Raw genomic sequence first — 17,719 nt, forward strand, 5'->3', positions numbered from 1 at the left:
TTTTTAAATATTGTGTTTTCTTTCCTTGCTTATCAAACCAAAGATCATATAACTCTTTAAAAGCTTTTGAAGCATTAGCTCTTGCTCCATTTAAAATACTAGACATATTAGCTAGATTTACTCTTTCCTTTTTTAGAGTTTTTAAATAATGTGTTTTATTTCCTTGCTTATCAAACCAAAGGTCATATAACTCTTCAAAAGCTTCTGCAGCATTAGTTCCTGCTCCATTTAAAATACTAGACATATTAGCTAGATTTACTCCTTCCTCGCCTAGAGTTTTTAAATATTGTTTTTTCTTTCCTTTTACATCAAACCACAGATCATATAACTCTTTGAAAGCTTTTGCAGCATTATTTCCTGCTTTATTTAAAATACTAGACACACTAGCTAGATGTATACCTTCACTTTTGAGAACTTCTAGATATTTTTTTCCTTCCCCTTTAATTAAAAAAATTAAGAACTGATCAAATGTAGGTGTCCCTTCTCTACCAACCACACTTTTAGCAAATTTAATTTCTTCATGAATGTTTTTATTTTGAGTTTTCTGATAACTAGATCTATTATTTTTTATGTCTCCCAAAAGCTTTTCCATTATTCCTTTTGTAATAGGGCCAAATTCGTGAGATTCTGACCAACGTAACGCTATTTCATGTAACTCTTCGTAATTGTATGGAACTTTATTAGACTCATCTATCTCAGTTTTAATAATACTATTTAATTTTTCGTTATTAGGTTGGTTAACCGCAAGTATTAGTTTAGCTAAAAACTTCTCTTTTATTTCTTTTTTATTCTCATCAGAAAGTCTTCCTTCTTCTTCTTCCTTCTGCAAAGAAGGTGGAAGCTTTAATAGACTTAAAAGCCTTGTAGTTTCCCCTTGCGAAAATTGATGAAGACCATTCTCATTTATACACGAACAATTTCTTAAAATTTTATATTTCTTTTTTTGAATATCTATACTATCAAATTTGAAAGGGTAAAAACCTTTAGATCGCCCTTTTTTAAATTTCTTTTCTTCCGTAAGATCTAGATCTGCATTAGTATAGATAATAAAATATCTCATATCATTTTTTAACCCTTCAGCAAAAAGAGCAAAATGCTTATTGATCAAAAACGTATTATTCTCTTTTCTGGAGGGAAATAACTGACTGTAACCGATATTATTATCTGCGTTGTGAGCCTTTACGTAAGTAGTTCTACCTCTATAATTGATAATGATATCACTAGATATATCATAGTTTTTTCCTTCAAAATTTATGGAAAACATATTTTTATGCAAGAACATGTCGTGCAAAAAAAGCATTAATAAATTGAATTCATATATAATTCCAGACACATAATTTCCAAGTTTTTCATGCATTTCTGGATCTGTTAAATCACGTAATACTCTTCCTTGTAGTGCTATATAATCATCTTGAACTTTACTACTTTTTTTTATTTCACTTTTAATAATGCTATTTAATTCTTCTCTATTAGGCTGGTTAACTGCAAATACTAATTTATCTAGGAATGCTTCTTTTATTTTTTTTTGAGGAAGCTTTTTCTCTTTTATTACCTTCTGCATAGCAGGCGAAAATTCTAATCGTTTTAAAAGTTCTCCTCTTGTTGTTTCGTCCTGCAAAAATTGATAAAGCACACACCCTTCCTCATTAACATTTGTAAACAAAAAGTCTTTCAAAATGTCACATTTTTCCATATTTATGCTACCAAATTTAAAAGGATAAAAATTCCAAGATCTGCTTTTTTTTAATTTCTTTTCTTCTGTAAGGTCCAATCCTGAATTAGTATAGATAATAAGATATTCTATATTATTTAATGAATCATCTAATTTAGAAATTAGCTGTCTAACAAAACTATCTAAGTAATCATTAATAAAGAAGCTGCGTTTTTCTTTTTCTCTAGTAAATAATTTAGCATAATTAATGCAATTATCTATATAATACTTGTCTACATTTTCAATTTGTATATGTATAGACTTCTCTTTATAGCAGAGAGTAATATTACTAAATTTATCGGTTTCAGATCTTCCAAATGTCAAAGACAATGAAGGATATTTATGTACATATGTAAACTTTCTAAGCGAGCAAAGCACTGACAACTCTAACCGATACATAAGCCCAATCAAGTGACGAGGAAAATTATTTCTGTATTGATTAGTTTGACAAGGATTGCACAATTGGTCAGGCAAATCCAGTCTCAGTTCATCTCGTAAACCATCATGCAATTCTGTATCTTTTTCTTTACATAGCCTCTTTGATACTACATCATCTGTATTTACAACAGCATGTCTTCGTTTTCTAGAACTATAAATAGCTTCAGAAATTTCCTTAGCTGTATTCCTTGAACGACTACTTTGTTTGGACAGGAAGGTTCCAGCATTTGTTAATGGCTTTAAAGGGTCTTTGCCTAAAATAAAAATTACCTATAGTTTTCATATTATCACTGTCGTATTATTACATGGTCGTGCAAAAAATGAAGTTATTTTTTATAACTCACTGTACGAGTCCAGAGTGTTAGACATAGTACGTCAAGAGATTGCAATAATAGTTATATATTAGCGGTCAGTATGATCCAATAACTTTATGCGATCAATAACCTATTACCATCATGTTAAAAGGTACAAATTTGTTCTGTTTTATGAAATGAAAATTTTAATTAAATCACTTGGTTTGTGATCTTTTAAGTTGAAATTAGTGTATGATAACGAGAAAGATCATACTGGCTTCATCATATTTTCTATAAATTTCCCCTGGTTTTCTTGATTATTTCCAAATTAATTTTGATTAATTTAGCAATATACTACACCAGAGATCGGCAAAAACCGCAGACTTCGGTCCAGTGATGCCAGCAGTGATGCTAGAATCGTGGGCAGTGATGAGATATCGGCCAACTTTTCTCGCGCATGTGCGACGATTTTAGCATTAGTGAAATAAAATTTTGGATAAAATAAGGTACCTTGATCACCCTGCAAAATTTAAAAAAATTGTTATGATTTGATTTTGAAAATAGAGAACTCTATGCCTCCTTATAGCTTCTTCTCCAATATTAGCAGCCATTGTATAATAAAATATTAACAACAACTTATCAAAAATTCGTAGGACACTCGTCTCGTCTCGGAAGAGATTATTCCGGTACTTTCCCGCCAACAACGTTGTTTTACCAGAGATGAAATGAGAGTGCTCACGTCCGGGATTTTAGTGTTCCCGGTATAGTGCTGCCCTCTAGTCTAATTTTCAACATTATAAACAATTTTGCGACAACACATTTTTATGACTGTACAGTGAACCGGAGTATAATATAAAGGAATATATAAAATACCATTCTTTACAGATCACATCTAGTTATTTACATAAATCTAGGAAATAGTTGTTATTGCATAATTATTTTCAATAAGGGTTATACAAATTCTGAATCAATATTTCACTATCAAAATATATAATAAAACATCGCAAACATTTAGCATTGTCAATATACTAAAATGCTTGATGATATCGATGTGCTGATCTTCCCGCTGGAACTAGCATCATGTCATTTTACGCCAGATTTTATTTCGAGCCGTTCGCTTCGTTGCGAGCAGCTCGCATCGTGCGAGTACTCGACTCGACTCGAAAAGCGAGTCCCGGCTCGACTCGACCCGAGCTCGGCTCGCATATGCGAGCTTGGCTGCAGGCCTACTATACATCAGAGAGGATAGTATATCCTATCCTCTCTGTATACATATAATTTAAAATTTAAAACAAATGCTTCTATTGTCTGCAGATAAAATAGATTTCTTCTTTACAAATAACAATAAAGTCGCTATACGGTGCTGTGGTGGTTCATTTGTGAAAACTGAAGGAAAAGGAAATCTTTTCATCTCGGGTTTGCTATTTCGACTTATCTGTAAAGTTAACAGTAAGACCTTTTTGAAATAATTACTTTATATGTATTTTCGATTTCTTGATATGCACATATTAATCGTTGGCGGGTCAAATACAGAAATAATGGCGGAAAACTTGAATTCATTTGCTTAGATTTGTTACAGAGAGGAAATGAGAGTGCTCACGCTCGGGGTTTTAGTGTCCCCACTTTTCTGCATCATCTTTTTAGCCTGGAACAGAACCTGCATCATTTTTTAAGAAAACTAGCATCCACTCTGGCATTGTTTGGAATCCAGGTGGTTCTGGTCCAGGCTAAAAAGATGATGCAGGTTCTGCTCCAAGCTAAAAATTAGTCTAGGGGGCAACACTATACCGGGGACACTAAAATCCCGGGTGTGAGAACTCTCATTTCCTCTCTGTTGCTATCTTGCGTTGCGGACATTTGCGGACAAAGAGTAGGGGTACAACTCTTGTATCGCTACTTCATTGCCCTACTCTTTGGTCGCCACAGTGACAACTGATGACAACTTCGAATTGCTTCGAACCATGCTGGGGATTTTTAAGAAATTTCTAGGGTAGAACGAATCAAGTGAACTCAATGTATCTATAATGGCAACGGCTTGCGTTCCGATGGGATGTGGGATTACATGTATGCGTTTCATGCAAGGTGTCCGCGACAGTGCACCGTTTTGACTATGAAAAGAATAATGTATAAGTAAACGAAGAATAATTTTGTGCACAAATGCATATCTGCAAGACGGTTGATAGCATGGGGAAGCAAGACGGGCCTTGTTGGTGGTTTATGAAGACCGTCACCTGGATACCAGTTATTTTCATTTTGACGGTTATCGTATGGTCGTATTACGCTTATGTGGTGGGATTATGTTTCTGTAAGTATTATTCGTCGTTAACATTTTCCACAATATTCTACCGCTCACTATGATTATTCAATTTCCTTTTTTTTTATCACGAAACTGACCGTACTTTTCAATTAATTTATGTTGTCCTTTGTTATTTGTTTACAACGAATAGTAGAAAGAATCGATGCTCGAAAAGAAAAGTTTAGACTCGGAGTGAACGGTACAGTATCTATAGAAGTAGAATCTTCCTTTGATCGAATAAATATCACATTATTATTATTAGTATTTCAATGGTTTATCAATTGCAAATAAAACTGATTAGATTCGTATATATATAGTTAATAAACAAAACTTTCTGACAGAAAAATACGAATTTTTCAATTTGTGCACAGTGAAAAGAGTAATCAACTCTGTTGAATGCAATTTTTATTAGGATTTTAGTGGCTGTAGTCTTCTAGTTACTACTAAGAAAAATAAAAAGTGTTCAGCGAATGAGGAAAATAAGATTAATTTGATTTTATTAGATTAGAAGTCATTTCTAAACATAGTAATATGTATTTTTCTTACTTATGTTGGTACAGATAATTATACTTTATTTTATAAATTCGTGTTATATACCACTATTAATTATGTTCATCTTCTTTTAGATACAATAGATAATTATATTCAGAAAGGTATGTAAATTTTTGTTAGTACAAACAAATAATAATACTGTTATGTATAAGAAACTGTTTACTTAGGATGACTTACTTAAATTATGTGTTACAATTGTTTGTTGGCAGCCTTTTACCTAATTTTCTATCATGCCGTATTTCTAATGTTTTTGTGGTCTTACTGGCAAACCGTATTTACAGATCTAATAGCAGTACCGGATAAGGTAACATTTCAATTGTGTAACAGTTTTTAAAATATAAACGTAATTACTGTAATATCATTTTCTATATAGTTTAGGATACCGGACGTAGAAATGGAAAAATTTCAGCAAGCTGAAACCGAAGAAGCACACAGACAAATTTTAGAAAGATTTGCACAAGATCTTCCAGTCACGAATCTTACCATTAAAGGAGGTACATTTATACAAGAGTATTCATATGTATGTATATCTTCACCCAGACTAGACCTGTACACGGTATATTACATTTTTAGTAATACGTTTCTGCGAGAAATGTCAGTTGATTAAGCCTGATCGAGCACACCATTGTAATGTGTGCAGAACATGTGTTTTAAAAATGGATCACCACTGTCCATGGGTAAACAACTGTATAGGCTTTCACAACTACAAGTTTTTCATGCTGTTCCTGGCGTATGCTCTTCTTTACTCTTTATTCGTTACTGCTACATCTATACAGTATGTTATACTCTTTTGCAAAGTAAGTACAACAAAAGCTTTCGGCCAAACATCCGAAGTTTAACAATAAGTCTGTAATGTATTTCGAATTGGTAGCTAGTAATAGAAATACTTCTTCTGCAGGGAGACGGAATACAAGGAATGAGTAGATTTCAACTTTTCTTGTTATTCTTTGTGGCATTGATGTTCACAGTTACCCTAAATTCTCTTTTTCTGTACCATTGTTATCTGGTTTTACGTAATAGGTCAACATTAGGTAACTAAAAATATCTAAATGGAAAAAATAATTTTTGCATTCTATAATCCTCAACAGAATTTAAACTATGTTTCTTGTGATATATTTGCAGAGGCATTTACTCCACCTATGTTCCGCACAGGAAAGGACAAGAATGGGTTTAGTCTTGGAAAATACAAAAATTTTCAAGAAGTGTTTGGTGATAATCCTAAACTGTGGTTCCTTCCTGTTTTTACTAGGTATGTTCTTTGAATGTGTTTTCAATGCCATATTCCCTAATACAGTACGATGATATTTATAGAATTTTGAAAATTAAACTGTGAACCATTTGCACAATATAAAAAATTCATGCAATTCTATCTCAAATCATACTATACATATACATATGTATAAAAAAGCATACATCTAGAATGTATGTATAGACCATTTTCCTTCTTGTATTAGGCGATTATGATCTTTATCTAGGCGCGGATAGGTAGCATATATATCGATGAATGTTAGATATCGTGTGTTGCAGAACTAGTTCGAATTTTCTAATACTAAGTATGACCATGTCCAGAAAATGAAAAGTCTTACAAAGATACTATTATGTATATTCAGCCTGTAGTGTTACTTATTGTATTCTATTTTTTTTTTTCGATATCATGTATGCACCGATTCGGGTAGATGTGTAGTATGATGTCACAAATAAGTTATCATTTCACCAATAAGATAGAAAATGAAGAAAATGGTAAAGTAAAATGTTAAAACAATATTGTGTCATATTCTGTAAATATTCTGTAAAATATGATATACAGATTTATAAACTGCCTTCAAAATCATAATTATATAAATTAATCTTTTGTTTTGTTTAATGTCGAATTAGGAAGAAAAAATAAGTAAAGTACTAACACTAAGTACCAAGTACTAAGGGTTTGCAATGTTTGCTTTGTTAATATTTTCATTGATTATATACTGCATTACTATGTCCAACAGTAATTGTACGAATTAGTTAAATCGCGATGGGTGCGTTGAATGTGTTCTAGTCTTGGAAATGGTGTCACGTATGCCGTACGCGCGCAACATCAAGGCCCACCCAATACTTACGACTCCATGGGCAGTACTCAAAACAGGTCAGCATTATAGAATCATAAAATCTCAAGTTTATAGTTGCAATAACCTTTACTATGGAACTCGTTAGTATCGTTGATTGAAAGGCAGTTCATAGTTGTTAAACATTCGAACGGCACGGTAATATAAATTACCGTTGTACATATTTATTTGAAACGAAACATTTTCTTCATATTTTTATTTCTTTTCTCTCGGATCCATACGTTTAATTTATAGAAGAATATCATCTTTCGTTCCAAAGATTTTCATTTCCTGTTCATTTTGTACTTGTACACAGAGTTCCAAAGTAACGAAGATCCATTGCATACACGTTGCTTCCTGAATGCATGCGACTGTTCGTTTCTGTTGTGCCATCATTTTTTTCCTAATACATAGTAGTATCGTAAAGGGTAGTCATTATATTTGTAAAATTTATTCTATTATTACTAACATTCATATTTTTATTTGTGATAATATAAAACTAACGAAATTAAATAACTCTATATCTATTCGCTCGGTTTAAGCCTCTTATCGATATGTCTGTTGTTTATTGATATGCGCTTTAAAAAAGTAAAAACTTATTTATTAAAATATGTTTTCGAGCTACATACATATAATGAAATTGAACTTGCGCGACAATGCATTGAACAATATTGTATGTATAAACCCCATGTTAAATTCAATGATATTGTTATACCTGTTTCGATTCTGTACAGTATAGTATTCGATACGTATATTTCACGTTTGCGACATTTATCGTTTCATACGTAATAAAATGAAAATTTCTGTTTACATACCATTAAACTGCGGATAAGCATTAAAATAGGTATCAGCTTCATTTGAAATTAGTAAAATTAGTATTTAAACAGCGCACGTGTTTTCTCCTTTTTTAGGTAGATGCATCATATTGAGCATTGATCAATTACGATTACATATTTCTTACAATTTTAAGAGGTATTGTGCATCTGGTTCTTACAGACTGATACATGATAAATTGTTAGAAGTGGCGTAACTATTTTGAATTAGCCACTTGTAAAATTATAGATCGTAAACGATCATTTCTCAAGAAGGATCGTTTATATTCGAGGACTTTCTAGTTTCTAGTTGAGATTCTCTGATAATGTGTTCAAAGTGGTACAAGTGCGAAGATAAGTAGTTACGCTACCTCTGAGCACATGTGGGATAACATCAAGTAGAAGGTAGGGTGTGGGTTACAGTTTTGGCGATGGGGTAAACTTTCCTGAACGGCTGTGCAATGAAGACACACATACTCTGTTGGGACATACTGCCCAACAGTGGGGTGATGAGACCGAGCTTGACTCTCCACCTCCCTATGGGTCGCAAGCAGGTATTGTGTAGTCTGAATCCCTTTATCAAGGCTGTGCGATTAGTCTACATACAGTGTCCAAGTACATGCTACAGTATTCCTGATACAAAGCTTATTTAGCCGCAGTTACTTTGTCTATAGTCTATTCTGTATTATGTACTCATGAAAGATAATAGATTCGGTCCTGCGAATACTTCTACACATTCACATCAGCTTACATGTTACCTACATCATCTTTCTTTTCCTCAATAAGTAGAATATAAGTTATTATTTCTCTATGAAACAACAGCTAGTGCTCATTTTCGAACGGTTTTAATACTACATATATAGTAGGCCTGGGATTCTTTTGATTTGCGCCAGTTGCCCAGGCCTGCTATACACTATATGTACAGTGTACAGGGCTACATGGTGTCTTGGCAGTTCTGTTGCAAAGCGACATATCTCCGTTGCTACTTGTTACATATATACCAACGATACGAGGAACTGCTTAAGGCTTAAGCTAAGAACTTTGGTAACAGTTTTGCAACAGAGTTACTGAAACGCTCTATATACATGAATTAAGAGACATATAATTATGTATAATAGTTACCATTACGTTACCATAATGTAAATTTTTTATTCTTTATTATCAATACAATTTTAATCGAAGTAGACATTGATAAAAAGGATATATATATATATGTATATTATATGGATTAGTTGAAGGTAGAAGTTTGCAGTTATTATTAGAAGTAGGTTTATTATTTTGCGTGCCTTAAGTATATAACGCATTGAGGTTTTAAGGATTAATTGGCTAATCATTTTAATAATTGTACTTTTTTTAACAGCGTGAAATATTATACTTTGATTATGAATATTAATAGTTGAATGGTATACATACTATGAACTTTTGTATCATGTAAGTATATAATAACATAATTTCACTACAAAAATGAAACAAAACGAAGGGATACAGTATTTTAATGTGCTTACTTGTTTAAAAATAGATTAATGTTTAATAAAGAATGTACATTTTTACAATACTAAACGTAAACATAAGAGATTTATGCCTAATGAATTCTACAAAGATTGTACGAATTATTTATTAATAAATACTATTGCATTTCTCACTTTACTTATCTGCCAATGTTCAAGATGCGCAGAAAATATTATCATGATAGACATCAAATACCCTTGTTTAATATGCGATAAAACTGTAATTTATAAAAAAGAAGAGAATAAATTGATAACATTGGAAAGCTTATGTATCTACTCGTAGAACAAAATAACTTTTCTACAGAATACGAACATAATGTATACTATATCTTTGATTTTTAATTTTTAGAGTTGAATGCTGTGCATGATTTTGATTTGCTATGATTTTTGTAGACACGCATGTTCTATTATGCATACAAGATAAATTTATGATTTGATGAACATTTATTATTAAATATAATAAATATTTTAAAGGTTTAATGCATATCTATGTATTACACTTATCATATGTTTTAATTTCAGAAGTATTTAGATACTGTTACCTGTTACCAAACATTTTTACAGTATTCGATTTTGGTCGATTACATAGTTTCGATTATATTTTTCCACACAAATCATACTAAATTTCCTTCTTTCTCTTTTAATCGAAGTTTAATCGACTGTCTTGTAAATTTTATTTATCTTTTGGACATAACTGTTCTACAATTTTCATTCTTGGAATAGAGAACTTGAAATAGACTTTATCTTATCATTAACATGGTACTCGAAAACATTTCCACACTTATTATTTTTCTTTTTAAGTGATTTTGATACACATTAAAGGCATCACTCCTGCATGTATTAAGTTCATATTTAACACAACAAAATTCTTTGCAGAAAAGGTATTGAAAATAGAAGGTACAAACACAAACTTATCTGAATTTGTTTATGAGAATCACTAAAAATTATATACTCATAATAATAAGATTAAGTTTTGTATTGTCGCATGTCTTCGTGTTTGTACAGCTTTAATAACACTAACATTTAATGCTAAATTTGTTTTCTATATAAGCGAAATGCAAATATTATGAGTATACGTTTGGTTAACGGTACAACCACAATTATTATTCTAATAATGTCTGAAACATTTCCAATCGATAATCTTGGGTTTGATTAAATGCATTTAAAATATTTTACAGCACTGCTGTAATAGGTTTTGCCGCGGATGCAAATCAACCACTGGTGGATACAACCGAAGTTGTTTGATACAGCAATTAAATTTCCATCGTCTTTATTACAAACAACTCTTTGTTGTTGATTAACAAAAATTGGTTTAAGTTTTAAAGGTTCTACATAAATCTTTTGCAGTTATCGTATTCCCTTGTATCTATATATTCTATTATATAGGTATAAATAAAACAATTTTTTCGTAGCTTACAAGCTTACTCATTAATATTACTGTATGTCTATTGCATATGATACATATGCAGTCGTTACTTCTAATTTCAGTTTTTGCAAAACGATTTAATGTATGACTGCAAAAGATTAATGCAAAGACTGTGAATGGTACTACTGAATTCAGAGTTAATAGTCTTATTCATAATATTCTATATAAATATCTACGTACAGTAACTACAACATTGTTACAGTAATTAACTTGCAAACTTGAACTTGTTTAGATTTCTCGACACGAACGTTCTATCTTGTCAATAGTAAAGATTCCAGCAATATTACAAAAATTTTGTTTTTAAATCATAGTAAGTTGCTATTAAAAAATTATTTATCAATAAAGTGTAAACAATGAGAAATCGATGTGATGATAAATGTAAATTATACTTGAAAGAAATGACTGCCGTGAATGTTATAAACATGTATAATATATTAAATAGTAATACATAAAACTATTGTTGGCTATCGGAAAGCGATTAACAGTTGTATTGACAATTGTCAAAATACTAAAGAGCCAGATAGAATTGTTTTATGATATTTCCTATTTCGCGTATATTGGAATGAATTTATGTATTATTATATTTTATTTGAAACTATTGTTTGTTATAGCTGCCTTATTAATAACTCGATAGCACGAATGATTTTTAATAAAACAAGAGTTCAGTCAATGATTTTTCAGCAAATACATATAGTACTTAAAACTTGCAATTATTTTTATCAAGATATAATGAACGATTTTGTAAATTTTCAATTCTATGCGTTATAGTAGAAACGAGAGCAATAGCACATTTTAAAATCGACTATAATGTATCGATTTTTTGACTGATACGTGTAACATGCTTGTTTGCAAAGATAGAACAATTTTCTTTAAATCTTCTGTCTTGTATTTTTTTTTACTAATGTATTGTTTTGCATTTTTTGTATTACATATTGACATAGTCTCTGTTCTGACAATGACTAAGCATAGAAATAACTGTTTTATAAATCTTACAGTATGGTACAACATGCAATAGTTGACGTTTATTTGTTTCTCATACAGTTATTGAACGAAGAACAAAATATGTAAGCTTACCGAATGACAAGTAAAATATGTATACACAAAACTTCATTTTGGGTATTAACACTGTTGTTATGAATTGTTTTTGTGTCTCATATATAAATCAAAAAACAAAATCTAATTAATGTGACAATATTACTTTAATCAGTATAAAACATTTCCTTTTCCTAATATTGTAAGAACAATATATGTATATCGTTATAAGAACAAATATATAGATTTATATATATAATATAATATAAAAATAAGCTTACTTGCTTTTTGTTTTCCTATGTATATATGTATAATGTTTATAATAAAAATTGAATTGTAAAGATATGGTGAATCTTGAAATGCAGTTTGTATTTGTAAAATGTTCTTTATTCTTTTCTTATGCAATGTTAAATAATATAATAACTATTATTTTGTACTGACATAACGTTGTTAGAATTTGTAACCATACTTCTGCATCCAACTTAATCCTTCGACCGAAGATGATTTTGGATGGTATTCCAGTCCAACGTATCCATTGTACCCTTCTTCTTCCAAAACGGAAAGTACATATTTGTAATCTATTTCTCCAGCTGTATCGGGTTCGTGTCTGTCTGGAACTTGAGCAATTTGTACATGTCCTGCAGACAAAAGAAAAGAAAATTAACAATCCGGTTATTTATAGTATACATATGTATTCACATAAGTTATTTTAGATTCTACGTATACCTATATAAGGCATTAACTCCTTAATATTTTTCGTAATACTTCCACAAATTTGCTGCAGGTGGAAAATATCAAGTAATAACTTCAAATTCGGGCTATTTATCTTTTTCACTATGCTTAAACCTGAACAAAACTTTCATATTAGAAATGAATCGATTGATTAATATTTCTGTCAACTTCTTACAATTACCTTTTTCAAAACTATTCATATAATACTTTGGAACAGCAGCGCTACAGATAGGTTCAATGAGACCTGTGATTCCTTCTTTTTGAAATTTCTCAACCGCATATAAAAGATTTTTTTCATAGACATCGTCGTTGGCAGATGTTGCTTGATTCACATTACCAGACATTACATGAATTCTGACAATTAAGTAAAAAATAGATTAGAAATAAAATTTATATTATCGTTGGTTAATATCTAAAATTTTGTTACTTTTTGCAGTTCAATGCTTTTGCATATTCTATTGTTGTATCGATGCTCTTCTTGAAGTTTTCTTCTTGTCCAGGAATCGCAGCAAACCCTAATTCTCCTTTCTTTACATCACCTGATACAATAAAAATTGTCTTAATAGAAACTTCTTTCCATTATATTAATCATAATTCGTATACCTGTATAAACGTTTATGAGAATCTGTTCGATGCCAGTACTTCTTTTAGCGTCTAATATATCTTTAACAGGAAAATTAAAAGGAAAACCGCTTTCCACAGCTTTAAAACCAGCATCTTTTGCTAATTTGTATCTTTCCTTGATAGACGGTGCTTCCATGAACATGAAAGACAAATTGCTAGCAAATTTGAGACTCATGTTTGTAGATACTTTCCTTTTAAAAAGTTGGATTCACAATCGTGAACATGCAGCAAAAACAGTACATATTATTTTGCAGAAGCAGTGCTTATATAAGCTGCTTTATCTCTTTTATAAGTACAGTAAAATTGTATCATACAACTAGATAAGAATTGTCTTGTTTTCTTAACCCCTCGGGCCCGACATCAGTACGCCGTACTGACTCTGAGGAAAATTTCAAAATTGATTACAGAAAGTAATCTGAAGGTAAACTGTTTTACTCACTTTTTAGAATTGAGTCATTCTACGCGAAATCGGACACTTTTTAGAGTACTGTTTCGGATTTTGTTCAAATTTGAATATGTTGTTGTCTTTACTGATATATGAACAAATCTTGTAGGATTTTTCGAAATCTTACAAATTCTTGGCTTTACAGATGTGTAAAATGAAATGTTAACCTTTTATCAAATCATAATGGCTGAACTAACAAACGGATGAAAATGAATGTTTAGGTGGTTATAGTGAAAACATAAGAGTATCTATTCAAAATTATTTCAGTTGGAAAAAAAAATTAATTTTCACCATTTATTTTGCAATTTTTTTAAACAAATGCAATGTTTTTATAGCAGGGGAAAATGGAAAAATTTGAAAAGATTAGGATATAGGCCCGAATGTCCTTATATGGTACCGGTTTTAAAAATGTGGGCACTTTAAAATTGGCGAAATTAAAATTATTTGAAGTGAACGCTGCACCACTATACGAGTATGGTTGCTTTGTTCATTATCAACTACTCATTCTTTAATGTACACATTATCACATCATTACACTCTTCCGTTAATTCTATAACAAAAGTTTTTGAACGCAATTGGTTATTTTGACAATAAGAAACTGCAATATATAATTACAATACTAACCTTAATCTGGAAACGTTTTCAAATGGTAAAAAATTCAGAAAATTATTAGGTAAAAACAATGTTTTAATAAAAGGAAAATAAATATTGTATAATATAATTAGTGAGTTTTATTAAATATATCGGAATCGAATGTATTTATTTTATAAAGAAAGTATAAAACAACGTATATTTTAATTTAGTTCATAAATTGGTGTTTTCATTTGAAAATGTGAAGCGTTATAACATTAGACAAGTAAATCGAAAACGATTGCGTGAACGTTTTTAAAAATACTATGCCCGCGTAACATTTAAGCTGAATGCACTGAAAGCCAATGAAATGCAACATTATAAGTTAAACGTAAGGCTTATGAACTCAGATTGTTATATTATATATAGTTATATTATCACTCGTCATCGTCGCGAATACCGCCAGCCGGTACTTTTGGACCTCCAGCGCGTTTTGCCATTATAATGTGATCGACTTTAAGAACAGTGCATGCGACGTCAACGGCGTACTTCAAACCCCATTGTTTCGTTAAGAACAGATCGAAAATTTCAGCTTCGGTAGCATCGATAAGTTCTGTACCCTTCTCCTAAAAATGGATAGTTGCTTATTAACGACCACGATCATTGTAAAATAGTAAAATAATAAAAGTATTTTGGAAAGAATGGTTCAAAAACACGTACATTGATATCAAAACCATGATTTTTCTTGCCCTCTTTATGCGCTGCATAAAGTTTCGACAAAAGTTCAGAAGCATGACTTCCGCTGTTCTCTGCTAACGTCTTCGGGAACACTTCTAAAGCGGTTGCAAATCTACGTGCTGCATACTGTTCCAAACCGGGTAAAGTATCCGCATAAGTGATAAGTTGCGATGCTAGCTCAATCTCGGTAGCTCCTGCACCAGGAACAAATCTTCCGTCTCTTGTTATTCCCTTGAACGTATTTACACCGTCATCGATCGCCCGTTCGATGTCGTCCATGTAGTTGTCTGTAGATCCGCGAATGATTACAGTACTAATACGGCTTTCTTTGCCATTTAACGTAAATTTGACTACAATGGTATCTCCTATTTCATCAATGTTAACGGAATCTGCAAATCCTAGCTCTTCTTTCGATGGTGGAACCTTGAGAGAAAGATAATCGATAGAAGAATATTTAATGATATACTATGCGTAAAACTAAGAAACACGTAAAATGAAATTATATACCAATTTTGGAAGCGCGATGGATCCGACGCTTTTACACAATCTTCTGAGATCAAATTTGCTTGGTATTCGAACAGCCATTAGGTTGTATACTTCCATATAATGTAGAGCCATGTCGCCAAATTTTCCTCCGGACACTACCACGCTAGCTCCACTGTCGGCGATTGCTTTTATTTGACTTTCTAACAAAGACTCCTCTCCTCGAGAAAATTTCATAAGTTCATCTGCTGATTTTATCAATACAGTTCCTTTTGTTTCGGTTTGCATAACATCCACAGCACACGTGAAAACAGCAATTTTGGCATTCTCTTTTTTTGTAATGTTTCCTTCTACTTGCCGTTTGAATATCATTCCCTGCACAACTTCAGAGCTAGATAAACCACTGCCAAGTATTTTGCATACACGTACGTTGTCTACGTTGAAAGTAGTTTTTTCTGGTAAAATAGATACACAGGCTTTTGTAACAAGTGAGGAAAGAGCATCTTCGTTTCCATACTGTTTACTCATTATAGCTGTCTTTATTCCAACTTTTACTTTTTCCTCATCTCTGTAATCTTTTATTTCGTGACAAACCAATGTTGGTAGTATGTCTAATGCTTTCTTTAACGAAACTTCGTATCCTTCGACTATTTCAGATATATTAATACCCTGTTGTAAAACAAATTATGTTATAGTATTTGTTTTTGTAATAAAAACGATTATAATAACATAGTATCGCAGCATCTCACCAAACGAAGCAATTCTTCTGCAGCTTCGAGGAGTGCTCCAGCAAAGATTATAACAAAATTTGTACCATCTCCAACTTCTGCTTCTTGCATTTTCGATGCCAAAACCAATAATTTTGCAGCTGGATGTTCAACCTCCAATGCGCTAATAATTGTGGCTGCATCATTGGTAACAAATAATTTCTCAATATGATCGATGACCATTTTATTCATGCCATTTGGCCCATACGCGGTTCTTACAGTTTGTGCGAATAATTTGCAAGCTTGTATATTTCTGTACACAGCTTCTTCTAGACCTGAAAAATACTAATACAAAGACAGAAAGTTATTAAACCGTTATGTGTTATATGGTGCTTTCTAAATTTAAAGAAGGAATACACTACATAAAAACTCTCTATAATTAATAACAAAATTGAAAAGGGGCTCGCTATTAAATTAATCGATATTGTTATAATTTCGCATTATAAGATTACGTGTACATAATCCGTGGGTGTGTACAAATTTTTCTTTTCGTCATTGTGTTTAAACTGACAACTTATAGGCTATAAACCGGTAACAGATAACCGGAGTAACAAGGGAAGAAAACATAAATATCTAAAGACTTTTTGTTTATCCAATAGTACAATATCCTTTTTTCCAATATTGGTGTAAATACTATGAAATGAATGCATTATGCCTATAAAAGGCAACGTTCATTGTATTTCGAAGGAATAGCATAATTCTGTAGCAGCCCGCCGAACATGCTATGAAACCATACGAATAATTTATTGTAAAATATCGCTGACGACTTTCTCAACTTACGCGGGCTCCTTCTTTAAGCATTTGGGCTATGCCCGGTGCTTTCGGTACATGTAAAGCCATTATTTTTGTTGAAATTGAAAGATCTCCTCACGTGCGATTCACAATTGATAGGCTACAAGGCTACCAGAGAGGACCTCTGCAGAGACGAAACTTCGGCCTTACTTCAGCATAAATTTTCCCTGCGCATGCGCAAAATACCTATTGAAAACTATATATGCAAAGTTCTCATATAGGTACTTACTTATATGCTTACAATTAGAAACAAAATGCGGAGATACAAGATTCATGTTTTTTTATTATATAATTCTTAATTATACAAGTCCAATTTTAATTGACAAAAACTATATATATATTAGTGATGAGCATTATCGACTAAATTCAACTATCGACTAATTACTATTTAGTTACTACATACTATCGAATATTTAGTC

At 31.6% G+C, this 17,719-nt stretch overlaps 3 protein-coding genes across 8 annotated transcripts; 1 reads left to right on the forward strand and 2 right to left on the reverse strand.

The window, feature by feature from the left end:
• The first annotated feature begins 4,410 nt into the window (after window positions 1–4,410).
• On the forward strand, window positions 4,411–11,790 carry LOC143353490 (palmitoyltransferase ZDHHC15B). Of its 6 annotated transcripts, none has more exons than XM_076786866.1 (10): window positions 4,411–4,747; window positions 5,365–5,391; window positions 5,500–5,594; window positions 5,664–5,784; window positions 5,864–6,087; window positions 6,189–6,321; window positions 6,413–6,539; window positions 7,326–7,412; window positions 8,607–8,737; window positions 10,870–11,790. In XM_076786866.1, the coding sequence occupies exons 1-10, from the start codon at window positions 4,600–4,602 to the stop codon at window positions 10,878–10,880; spliced, it is 1,104 nt and encodes a 367-aa protein (XP_076642981.1). In that variant the 5' UTR covers window positions 4,411–4,599; the 3' UTR covers window positions 10,881–11,790. The 6 variants fall into 6 exon arrangements, 4 of the variants coding, with proteins under 4 accessions (XP_076642981.1, XP_076642985.1, XP_076642984.1 ...); XR_013082156.1 differs by having other exon boundaries at window positions 4,414–4,747; window positions 8,593–8,737; XM_076786869.1 differs by lacking the exon at window positions 7,326–7,412 and having other exon boundaries at window positions 4,414–4,747.
• A 724-nt stretch (window positions 11,791–12,514) lies between these two features.
• Window positions 12,515–14,304, reverse strand: Gip (hydroxypyruvate isomerase-like protein Gip). The gene is made up of 5 exons (XM_076786871.1): window positions 13,485–14,304; window positions 13,309–13,420; window positions 13,063–13,235; window positions 12,876–12,995; window positions 12,515–12,787 (listed from the first exon to the last, which is right to left on the reverse strand). Exons 1-5 carry the CDS (start codon window positions 13,678–13,680, stop codon window positions 12,600–12,602), a joined length of 789 nt encoding a protein of 262 aa, XP_076642986.1. The 5' UTR covers window positions 13,681–14,304; the 3' UTR covers window positions 12,515–12,599.
• A 352-nt stretch (window positions 14,305–14,656) lies between these two features.
• On the reverse strand, window positions 14,657–17,460 carry Cct8 (chaperonin containing TCP1 subunit 8). The gene is made up of 5 exons (XM_076786865.1): window positions 17,289–17,460; window positions 16,491–16,793; window positions 15,766–16,410; window positions 15,241–15,681; window positions 14,657–15,146 (listed from the first exon to the last, which is right to left on the reverse strand). Exons 1-5 carry the CDS (start codon window positions 17,346–17,348, stop codon window positions 14,958–14,960), a joined length of 1,638 nt encoding a protein of 545 aa, XP_076642980.1. The 5' UTR covers window positions 17,349–17,460; the 3' UTR covers window positions 14,657–14,957.
• Between the last annotated feature and the right edge of the window lie 259 nt (window positions 17,461–17,719).

This window comes from Halictus rubicundus, chromosome 4, assembly GCF_050948215.1.
Source record: "Halictus rubicundus isolate RS-2024b chromosome 4, iyHalRubi1_principal, whole genome shotgun sequence".
NCBI classification, from domain to species: domain Eukaryota; kingdom Metazoa; phylum Arthropoda; class Insecta; order Hymenoptera; family Halictidae; genus Halictus; species Halictus rubicundus.

What these genes read in the sequence shown, in the direction of transcription:
- LOC143353490 (XM_076786866.1), top strand. Translation starts at nt 4,600, where the DNA reads ATGCATATCTGCAAGACGGTTGATAGCATGGGGAAGCAAGACGGGCCT. An exon ending in TGTGGTGGGATTATGTTTCT is followed by an intron (nt 4,748 to 5,364) that starts GTAAGTATTATT and finishes ATCTTCTTTTAG; the next exon opens with ATACAATAGATAATTATATT. An exon ending in GAATCTTACCATTAAAGGAG is followed by an intron (nt 5,785 to 5,863) that starts GTACATTTATAC and finishes TTACATTTTTAG; the next exon opens with TAATACGTTTCTGCGAGAAA.
- Gip (XM_076786871.1), bottom strand. Translation starts at nt 13,680, where the DNA reads ATGAGTCTCAAATTTGCTAGCAATTTGTCTTTCATGTTCATGGAAGCA. An exon ending in TATGAATAGTTTTGAAAAAG is followed by an intron (nt 12,996 to 13,062) that starts GTAATTGTAAGA and finishes AGTTTTGTTCAG; the next exon opens with GTTTAAGCATAGTGAAAAAG. An exon ending in GGAGTTAATGCCTTATATAG is followed by an intron (nt 12,788 to 12,875) that starts GTATACGTAGAA and finishes TTTTGTCTGCAG; the next exon opens with GACATGTACAAATTGCTCAA.
- Cct8 (XM_076786865.1), bottom strand. Translation starts at nt 17,348, where the DNA reads ATGGCTTTACATGTACCGAAAGCACCGGGCATAGCCCAAATGCTTAAA. An exon ending in CCATCGCGCTTCCAAAATTG is followed by an intron (nt 15,682 to 15,765) that starts GTATATAATTTC and finishes CTTTCTCTCAAG; the next exon opens with GTTCCACCATCGAAAGAAGA. An exon ending in ATCATGGTTTTGATATCAAT is followed by an intron (nt 15,147 to 15,240) that starts GTACGTGTTTTT and finishes ATCCATTTTTAG; the next exon opens with GAGAAGGGTACAGAACTTAT.